The sequence below is a fragment of the Pteropus alecto genome, unplaced genomic scaffold (assembly GCF_000325575.1).
Source record: "Pteropus alecto unplaced genomic scaffold, ASM32557v1 scaffold76, whole genome shotgun sequence".
In the NCBI taxonomy this organism is placed as follows: Eukaryota; Metazoa; Chordata; class Mammalia; order Chiroptera; family Pteropodidae; genus Pteropus; species Pteropus alecto.
The window spans coordinates 11,196,609-11,208,039 of NW_006443138.1; the positions used below are offsets into that span (position 1 = coordinate 11,196,609).

Consider the following 11,431-nt stretch of genomic DNA (forward strand, 5'->3'; position numbering starts at 1 on the left):
TTCTGTGTTTTTTGAGCTGACTATTAACAAAATATTATTAAAAATAAAATTATATACACTTATAATTAAATAAGTTATATTAACAACAAAAGTAATAACTATAGCAGAAATTTAATCAGTGGCATTAATTAATGAAGTTTTAATGCTTTATTTTCTTCTATCATATTATCTTTGAATTAACTCTCTTCCAGTATAGGAAATAATTATTTTTTTAGGACTTAGAGTATGCCCTATACAAAAAATCTTACATAATGGTAAAGAACAGTATTTATAACATTTAAAAGCTTAAGCCAAATTAAGACTTTGCTTGGCAATAGCTTTGTCACTTTGGGCAAATCACATAACTTTTATCAATCTTGTCTTCTTCGTCTGTTAAATAAAGATGGCAGTGCCTTTTAGAAAAAAAGAAAAGAACAAAGGTAATAAATACTCAAAAGTCATCACTTCTTAATGATTTTACTATACTTCACTATTATCTGTATCCTAGAGGTTATTCATATCTATTGTATCTGTGTGGTAATATAACGGCATGCATCTCCTTCCAAATCTGTGTTCACTGATATTACATTGAAAGCTTGAAATCAATCACAGTAGGATTATTTACACAGAAATGGGCAAATGCTATGAATCAGGACTTGATTTCTTACTTTGTTGATTTCTGAGACTTAAAAAAGGGTGGAGAAAATGTCAATAGTGCATATTAAACCTAAAAGTGTATCATGTCTTAACTGTCACATCGTGAATAACAAAAAACTGAGGAACTATTATTGTTCCAGTATTCAAAACTACCTCTTGACACAGCAAAGAAATCGCTCACTTTGTGCTACTATGAATGAAAATATCAACCAACATTCATGCTGGAACTACACTAGTTCATCAATTGCAACCATAGCTTAGCTACAGATACAAAATAGCTTAGCTACAGATACAAGAGTTTGGCAAAAAAAAACAAAAACAGAAATTTTTCTGTGAATCTGTTGGCTATATGGAATTGACAATGAAAAGTTTATATATTTTATTAGTATTTGTAGCAGTAAAATCCTTTATAGCAGTAAAATTTATAATCAACTTAAAATATACTTAAGTTTATCTATAATTAACAATTAAAATTTATAATAAACTTAAAGTACACTTTTGGAAAAATGTTATGTTAATAACATTCACCAGTGCACAATTGATGGCCATTACAAACTCAGTATCTAGTGCTTCCACCTGGCTCTATTGTTGTCTAGATGAGCATACAGGTACCTATTATGCAGAACCACAAGAAATTGCTGATATCTGCCCATTTTTAATCTATAAAAATGTCGATTTCATATGGCTCAGCCTAAATTTTTTATTTCTATTTCCAAGAAGCTCTGTAATCTAAAATACTTGAAAGAATATAAAAATCACATCCTTCCAAATTTTAAAAGGGAAAAATGGGAAGTATAAGACAAATTAATGTATTCTAGTCCCAAATAAAATCATTTTAATAACATTGATAAAATTATCATATTCTTCAAGATAAAAGTACAGATAAAGCTCATTTTGACTATCTTAGTTATAAAATGAAAAATTCATCAAATTCATTTTGACCATCCTAGTTATAAAATGAAAAATTGTAGATATTCTTAAATAAATGCACTTAGCTGAATATTCTAAATAAAGCAACATTTAACTTTTTAGAAAAATATATTAATAATGTTAAATAAAATAAAATAAACAAGAGAAGTATTACATTTAATCCTACTATACTATCACAAGAGCCACTTTAATTTTGGCATAGTAATTTTCAGGCCATCCATATACATATAAATTTTTCTGTGGTTCACAATTATAACTATATGTATATAATTTTGCCTTCTTTTTTTTACCTGTCAGTGTATTATAAATATGTGCCCATTATACAGCTCAAACATGAAGAAATGTAACTTACACAGGTAGACAAGGATTCTGCATTGTCCATGATTTGGAAGTCCATTCTTTCTTCAATTAAAAAAAAAGAATCAGTACACATATACCCTTTATTTTTACTTTAAAAAATAAGCAATGAGTCAATGCAATAAGTCTAATTATAACTTTTCTCAGTAAGTTTTATATAATAAATATTTATTAATCCCTTTACTGTCCTTGAGACACAGAAATAGGATGATAAGCAACATAGATAATGCCTACCCACATAGCACTCTGTCTGCTGGAGAAGACATTTACTCAAACAATAATATGAAAAGTAAGCACTATGACAGAATAGCTAAACATAGCGTGTGTACCCAACTTAGTCTAGGGAATTGAGGAATTCTATACAAAAACAAAGCAGTAACCTTTAAATGGAGTTCTAAAGGATAAATAGGAGTTAGCCAGATGAAGAGAGAAGGGAGAAAATCGCTTCAGCCAAGAGGAACAACTTGTGCTGAAGTTGTATACATGTCACTATAAATTTGTCTACTCCTATAAAATGTAGAACATAGTTAACTCTAATGTAATCTATGAACTGTGAGTGATAATGATGTGTCATGTCGGTTCATCAGTTGCAACAAATGTACCACTTTGGTGGGGAAGGTTATTAATGGGGAGAGGCTATTCATGTGTGGTATCGGCGGGGTATACAGGAAATCTCTGTACCTTCCACTGAATTTTGCTATGAACCTAAAACTGTTATAAAAAATAAAATCTACTAAAAAAAAAAAAAAGACAGGACATAAATAATCCAACATTTTAAATAAAAGGCCAGGTAGTAAATATTTTTGGCTTCATGGGCGATGGAGTCTCTGCCACAACCACCCCCTCCACTCTGCTGTCATAATGAGAATACCCAGATAATTCATAAATAAATGAGTATGGCTGTGTTCCAATAAAACTTTATTTACAGAAACAGAGCTGGGCCATAGTTTGCTGACTCCCAAGCCAAGGGATTTATAAACTATAATTTATCCTTATTTTGGATTGGCTAGCACAATTTCATATTCTAGATTGGCCTAAGGATTTATAGACTAATTTATATTTATTCTGGATTGGCTACCACCAAATTGGCTTCAACATTTTTATAATGGTATGTATACTGTTTTTGCAATCTTTTATTATGAGTTATTTCTATGTTACTACTTTAAATGATCATTTTTATATCTATATAATATTCTAGCTAAAGGTTGTACCATAATTTATCTAATATTCCTCAATTGCTATATATTTTTCCATATTTGATTCACTATTTAAAAAAACATACTTTAAAAAAATCCCTTTCTTTTTCACTTGGCTTTTTCTAGATTTCGGATTATTCCCATAGAACAGATTACCAGGAATGGAATTATATTAGCATCAAATAATTTGAAAACTTTGGTAGTTCAATACACATTGCCAATTTCATTTCTAAAAATGTGGTGCCAATTTATAATTCATCAACTCTAGTTCTGACTATCTTCAATTCACATTTTCCCTTAATTTGATAGAGGCATAAAGGTAAATCATTATGTTAATTTTCATTCCTTTAATTATTAGCGAGCTGAACAGCTTTTTTTTTAGTCTTATTTCCTACAAGTATCTATCAGTTGATGTTTGTAATGATATTTGAAGCATTAAGTACCACTTTACAAAGTTTATGTATTATTTCTTGCTTTTAATTCTAGCTTTTAGAACATGCTAGAAATGGTACTCATAAATACAATATTGATACTTTGTTGATAAACTCTAAGAAACAATAACCTGGATATCTAATACTATTTTTTTCTTAAGGAATAAGAGTTCTAAAATAAACATGAACTTGTCCCCCAAAGCTAGATCTTCCTAATAGGGAGATAAAGGCATTAAGACTTAAAGAAAGATATACCTGGGCAGAAAATGTTAATTTTAGAAATCATTTTTTAAGAGCTTAAACCTTGAGCTTTTCCTAGCAACCAGGAAAAAAATTGAAGCCTCAATAATATTATAACCAATCAGTGGGAAGACTGTGATACTGTACTTGATATTTTGACTAATAAGAAAGGTTGCTTTGATTCAAATTATCAGAGAATTCAGATTTAACCCATAATATTGTGAACCATAAGATCCCCAAAGCACCAACTCATTCATATAAGAAAGATGACTGAACACAGAGCTAAGAATACAGATCTCGAAGTCAGAACTGAAGTTCAAACTCCTGGCAAATCACTTAATCTCTAAGAGTCTCAGTTCCTCCATATCTAAAAGAAGGTTAAAAATAATACCTACCTCAAAGATTTATTGTAAGAATTAAGTGATATAAGTTCTTGAAACGTTTATTATGGTTACTGACAAGCATAAGCATTCAATATTTGGAAAAAGAACAGCAAGGAAACATACATCCTTTTTACGTATTTCTAAACTAAAATTTATGTCTACCTAATTATGTGGTAGATACAAAAACAAAGTAGCTTTAAACGTGCACTTAACTTAATCTCTGATATACACAAAAGTGAAATTATGAAGGGTGGGAAGAATAAAAGTCCTAATAATAAAAGCCCAGGTTCTCTTACAATCTGACTAGCACAAAATATAAATTGACATTTTTACTTCTTTCTACTATTTTTACTTTTTTATATTTTCTGCAGACATACACAGATGAGTTTTAAATAATCATAAGAAAACAGTAACAACAAGCTTAATTTTTAAAAATAAAACTAATACAAGCAGTGATCAATTTTCAAGTAATGATTATCTTCAATTTTAGTGGTTCAATTCTTCAAAGCACAGAAATATTAATCTTAAATATTTGTGAATATAAGCAGCCAAAATAACATGAAGAAAAGAGTCAAAATTATTCAGTGAATCATTCTACAAGAAAGGAATTATATAGCACACATACCTGCAGTGGTTTCTTTCTTCCAGAGAATGACTGAATTTGATTGCTAGGAGAGGTGGCAACTCCTTTAACCTCTAAATCCATCAAGTTCATGTATTTATTGAGCAGTATACTTTGAAAAAGATAAAATATACAAAAGATGATAATTCTTACTCTAATTTTAAATAAATCATACAAATTACATAATAATGCAACATAGGAAGAAATCGCATGGTCCATCACTTTTACTTCTTTCACCAAAATTAACTATTTGTGGAGCAATTACAATATGTGAGACAACATTTGTGGGGCAAATACTAGTCTGAATAATGACCCCCCAATATATCCATCACAAGGTCCTAATCATCAGACCTTATGAATATGTTACCTTCCATGACATAAAGGACTTTTCAAATGTGATTAAGTTAAACGTTTTGAGATTGCGGGTTGTCCTGCTTTAGTCTAGTGGGTCCAATGTAATCGCCAGGGTTCTTAGAAAAGGGTCACAGGATGATCAGAGTGAGACAGAGAAGATGTAAGGATGGGAGCACAGGTCAGAAAGGAACAAAAGTGCTATGCAGCTGGCTTTGAAAATGGAGGGAGAGGTCATGAGCAGCCTCAAGAAGCTAGAAGACGCAAGGAAGGGATTCTCCCCTAGCGCCTCCAGAAGGAATACAGCTTTGTCAACACCTCGATTTTATGTCTGACCTCTAGATCTGTAAGACGAGAAATCTGTGTTGTTGTTTGCTTGTGATCATGGCTATTGTATTTGCCATGATGATTAGTGGCCAACAAACCCAAGTTGAGACAAGGATGTTGAACAATCAGCTAGGTGATTTTCTCCACACATCAGCCACACAACTATTTGGACCTCAGTAACTACTACAGCCACTTCAAATCACTATAGGTCATTTTAAACTACTACAATTCATTTGCAAATAATAAAAACAACAAAATTTAAACCCTCAGATTTTCAGGTCCACCTCAGTTGTGTCTGTGTCTGCCCAAACTGCTGCAACTCATGAGAGGTTACTGCTAGCATGCAATGAACATCGCTGACAACAGATCCAAGTCTACTATAGTATCCTTAGTGCTACCAAAATGGAGTAAACTTACCTCCCACTTTCTCATTTTTTTAAAAGGATGATTATTTCCATTTCCAATTATCATTACTTCTCTCTTGACCAGTGATATTAGTGATTAGACTGTTCAATATATCAAATCAGAACGTGATGGAAAGCAAAGAATAAGTTGATCAAATCCAATCCATAATCAAAGGGCAAAGGAAGAGATTTGTAAACACTATTTAGTATTTAAGCTTCAGGCAGGCGGGGACCAAGTGTATCTTGTAGCCCAGGTGATAACAGACCCAGGTATCTGAACTGAACCTGAGGGCATTCTTAAAAACTGAGATTATACTTCCAGACAATGTACTAGATAGAACAAATGCTCCACTCTCTTCCTATCTGGGATTCATGAACTGCGGTGGGACACCAGGGACAGCCAACCTGACTTGACCCAACAAGCAGGGTAAAGACCAGATCCGGAGTGGAAGGACTAGAACGATATAAACTGGGGCGATTCCACGGAGAACCCTCGTTAGTCAGCTTCAGACAGGACAAGCTGGAAGGGGACAGCTCCCCGCAAAGGCTCAGGCCAACTCCGGCCAGCGTCTGCAGGTTGCCTGGCAACAGGAGCCTCCGCACTGGGCCTCCAGCTCTTCTCTCACTTCCAGGGAAAAGAATCTGGTCCGCCCAAATCCCTCGCTCTATCCACGCCACCTCCGACCACCAAAGTGAGTGGGCCCTTTCTCCTCGTCCCCTGCCCGCACCAAAGGTGACCCCGCCGCCCTCAAATCTACTCACGGAAGAGCCCTCGGTGAAGAACTAGCAGCGTCCCTCGGTGCCTCTCCCTGGGACCAGCTCTGCGGCGCCTCTAAACCCCGGCGAGGAGCTGGAGCGGAATCCCTCATCCGCTCTTGTCCCGCCCAGAGAAAGCGCCAAAGCCCGACCCGGATCCACCGCGGATGTGTAATTCTTCATTTAAGTGAATTTGATTTAACATATTTTACAGAGCTCTACCAGTTGTCAGCTCCCAAACTGATGTTTTGATGGGAAAAATTTTTTAAGCATAAGTTCTCAAAAAGCTTGCAATTACTTAAAAAGACAAGACTGCAGTATAGTATCATAGAGATATATAAACATAGATATAGATATTACTTTAAAATGGGTGCATGTAAACACATATACATATATATAACATATTACATATGACTACATAATATATATGGCTACAAATTAAAGTATATATATAATGGGAACAGGCCTAGGAAGCAGGAAACCTCCATTTCATGCTTTGCTCTCCACACAGTGTCTTTGGGTGACAATTCCTCATCAATAAAAGGAAAGATCCGGTTTGAGATATTTCTAAGGTTCCATTCCACTCTAATATGCTGTAACTGCCCTGAATTACACAGCCAAGTGTCAGATACTCAAACTAGAACTAAGAACTTCTGAGCCTAATCCAGTTCTCTTTCCACAATATCAAGTTGTTTATCTAAACTGCAATATCTTTTCAAAATCAGCTCCTCTCAAAATATATGTATTTAAATTTCCAGTTGGAGCTAGGTTTAAAGTAAAAATAAAAATACATTTTTAAAGCATAAAAATAGTCATCTGTGGATATAAGATAATCTTACTTCTTCTATTTCTTCCTTGTGCTCCATAAAATTCACCTACCCAATAACTCCACACAGAAAGAAAAGCAAAAACAAACTGAAAAAAAGCAGTAGTGAAACAAAAAACTAAACTTCAACTTTTAAAAAGTTATCAAAGACCTTAAGAATTCTAATGCCCAACTAATCTTGCCTATTCCACAAATAGATATTCAAGAAATAAAATACCCTTGTATATTCCTGGCACTTAGGCTTAGTACATCAAAATTACTTCAGTATTTTTGAATATAGTTCGTTAAGCCATTAGTAACATGGTCTAAATAAAACACATTTATTCAATCCAGACAGTGTGTTAAAATAACTATTTATAAAAGCAATAATCTTATATTATGTGTTGATAATATAAATTGTACTTTCTTGCCAGTTTTCAAAATATTCACTACTCTACAAAAGATCTGTAGTTATTATAGCCAATTAGTTTCTATATACATAAAATTAAACTAAATTAGCCTTATGTTAACCTATAATATTTTCAGTACAAAATAATTTTTATTTGAAGCTTAACAAACATCCATTGAATACCTACTATCTGCACATATCCGACATTAGAAAAAGTAAAAATATATGAGCCTACTCAGTAGTATTTTTTAAATTATCGATTGAGTCTAAAATATTTATCGACCTGCTAGTATAGGATGAATAAGATATTGTTTCTAAAGAAGCTCAAAGTTTTATACAATATTATTAGAAAGTTAAAGAGTGCCCATTTCTTCGATAATTCACTCAACAAATATGTATTGCGGGCAGGAGGGTTCAGTGCCTGCTTTAGGTGCTATAGATATAGCAGTGAAGAAAATAAAGCCACTGTTTTAGTGAAGGTTACAATCTAATAGAGTCACCAAACGCTAAATAAATAAGTAATATAATGTCAGGTAACAACTAATGCTATGAAGAAAAATATAAGACATTAAAGGGATAGACACTGACAGGTAGAAGGTTACATGATCAGATATGGCTTCACTGACTATAATCCTGAGGACAAATTGAACGGCAAGGGCAAAAGGCCTGAGGAGAAAGAATCCTTGTAAGCTGATGGGCATGACTGATACAGCGTGAGTCCAGGGAACGTAGGACAGAGGCAAGAGGTTAGTCGCAGTCAGGTTAGGTAGTGTCTTGCAGGCCATATCTAGGACTTCAGATTTTATAAGTGTGATAGTGAGTCATTATAGGGTTTTGAAAGCGGGGGTGGCTTATGTTTTAAAAAGAATAATCTGGCCATTCTATGGAAAATAAAATGTAACGAAGCAAGAACAAATACAGAGAAACTGAGTAGAAGAATATTACTGCCTATGTTCCAGCAAGAGACGATGGCAGCTCTAACCAGGATGTTGTCTACCCACAGAATAGGAAGCAGCATTTGGACTTAGGATATATTTTTAAAGTAGAGCCAACAGGATTTATAAATTGATTGAATGTAGTGTATGAAGGGGAAAGGAAAAAAAGTAATAACATAGGCTCACGAAGTGTTAGGAAGTGTAAGACAGTATGATGGTTAATTTTATGTGTCAACTTGGCGAGAGTGGTGACCAGTTGTTTGTTCTAACATAAGTCTAGAAACTTCGTGAGGATAATTTTTAGATGTGATTAACATTTAAATCAATAAACTTTGAGTAGATTATTATCTATACTGTGGGTGGGAGTCAATCAGTTGAAGACCTTAAGAGCAAAGGCTGAAGTTTCCCAAAGACGGGATCCTGCCTCCAGAGGGTAACATGGAAATTCTGCCTGAGTTTCTAGGCTTCAGGCTCAAGATTGCAACATCAGCTGTTACTTTAATCCTCAGCCTGTTGGCTTGTCCTACAGATTTTGGACTTGCCAGCCCCTCAAAACCACTGTCATTGTGTGTGGGTGTATAGGTATGCAGGTGTGTATGTGTATGTGTATATGTGTGTATAAAGGGAGCCATAAAGGTATATGTTCTCTTGTTTCTTTTTCTCTGGGTAACCCTGATTAATACAGGGGGAAATAGAGAAATAAAGTAATCAAATATAAAAACCATGAGACGATTTAATGGTAAAAGATTCTTTGAAAATGGGACAATTCATAAAAGGAACTGACATTTGACTGGAGTCTTAAAAGATTCATTTATTAATTTGTTCATCAAATATTAAACTCCTCTGTTTGGATGCTGGGAGTACAGTAGTAAAAATAATAATAAATAATAATAAGTATCTCTGCCTCATTGGTCTTACATTCAATTGAGAGGAGAGGTGTTAACAATGTAAAGCAAATTACGTCATAAAAGGTGAAGATAAGGGTTATAGAGAAATACAAAGCAGAAAAGGGTCAATAAGAAATGATAGGTGTAGGATGAGTAATAAAAATACCATAGTCAGGTATTTTGAAAAGATGTAATTTGAGTAAATATTTGAAAGAGGTTATGAATGAGCCATGTAGCCTTCTGGGGGGAAAAAAGTTCTAGGTAAACAAAACAAAAGCAAATGTCTTGAAACAAGAGCACCTTGCCTTTTTCAAAGAGCAAAGGGGCTTGAGTGTCTGAAAAGGAAGGGGAGAGAAGTAGGAGATGAGATCAGAGACAGGCCCTCTTGTATAAGGTCTGAGATATAATCTTATTTTTCTAAAAGAATTTTTTCATATATAATTCTTCATCTAGAATTTATTTTGGTGTAAGGAAAAGAATGAGATCAAATCTTATATTTTTCCATAGAAATAAGTAATTATCTGACAATATTTATTAAAAAGTCCATATCGTCTAATTCAACAGAAATGCCATCTCTATAATATATACCACTTCTGGGATGGATATGTGAATACTTCTTGACTCTTTATTCTCTTCATTTTATCCATTTGCTGTTATTCCAAGAGCTAAGGCTTTATATCACATAGTTCATAGTCTCTGACCACAAATGTAATGAAATTTAATCAATAACAAAAAAAAAGAATAAAAAATACATTTGGAGAAATTAAACAACACACTCAGTAAATCAAAGAATAAATCATAATGGAAATTATATAATTTATAACTGAATAGCAATAAAATGAGTACACTCTCGATCCCTGAGTTGCAGCTAATGTCATAATTCAATGAACATTAATAACCTTAAATACATGTATAAAGAAAGAAAAGAAAAGAAAACCCGTTCTGATTCTTGACCTCTATTGGGTTGATTAAATATCCTTCATTTGTTATTGTTCCTTTATTAGTTTGAGATTCCTTTCTTTTAATAGTTATTCTTAAATTTTTAACATGTGTGCATCACATGAAGTCAAAAAGTACTCAATATCTTTATCATTATCTTCTCCCAGCAATACAAGGACCTTAGACTAGTTCAGCTATAATTACTAAGCTCTCCCATTTTCCACATAATTTTTGCCTAGTATTATAGTTCCACCTTGTATTTAATCTTCCTTAAATATTTCCTCCATTATCAACATACTTCCCTCTTTCATCCCCTTCAAGTATTTGCTTAAAAGTCACCTTCTCAAAGACATCCACACTGATCACCCTATTTGAAATCAGAACCTGCCACCCCCATCTCTACACATACCCAGTGTTCCCAAACTCCTTAGCCTGGATTTATTTTTTCTATAGATATTATCGCTGATTTATTTTATACTATAGAATTTATTTATTATGATTATCATTTATTGTCTGTCTCCCTTCACTAGAATTCCAGAGAGGCAGATTGCTTTGTTCTATTTTTTTATGGTTGTAGCCCAAGCACCAAGAAGAATGCCTGGTACATAGCAGACACTCAAAATATTTAGTATGTTAAAGACTATATGTGGTCACTCTGACTGCTGTCTTGAGAATAGACTACAGGAAGTTAAGAGTGGGAGCATAAAGATTCACTAGGAAGCCATTGCAATTATCCATGAAATCAAGGAGGCATCATTTCGAACAGAGAACAGTGGTTAAGGTCTGAAAATACAAAGACAAAGCCAACAGAATTTACTAAGGC

The 11,431-nt window shown here is 33.5% G+C and overlaps 1 protein-coding gene across 7 annotated transcripts in view; it reads right to left on the minus strand.

Annotated features, from left to right (window-relative positions):
• The window catches only part of CAPS2 (calcyphosine 2), a 38,084-nt gene extending 31,381 nt beyond the window's left edge, over positions 1-6,703 (minus strand). For 3 of the 7 annotated variants that reach the window (XM_025041095.1, XM_015598434.2, XM_025041097.1), the window contains exons 1-4: positions 6,640-6,703; positions 5,891-5,979; positions 4,799-4,907; positions 1,919-1,968 (exon numbers count right to left, since the gene is read on the minus strand). In XM_025041095.1, the coding sequence (XP_024896863.1) occupies positions 1,919-1,963 (45 nt within the window). In that variant the 5' untranslated portion in view covers positions 1,964-1,968; positions 4,799-4,907; positions 5,891-5,979; positions 6,640-6,703. The remainder of the gene's footprint in view (positions 1-1,918; positions 1,969-4,798; positions 4,908-5,890; positions 5,980-6,639) is intronic. The other 4 variants (XM_025041096.1, XM_015598435.2, XM_006923762.3 and 1 more) reach the window with 2 other exon arrangements.
• Between the last annotated feature and the right edge of the window lie 4,728 nt (positions 6,704-11,431).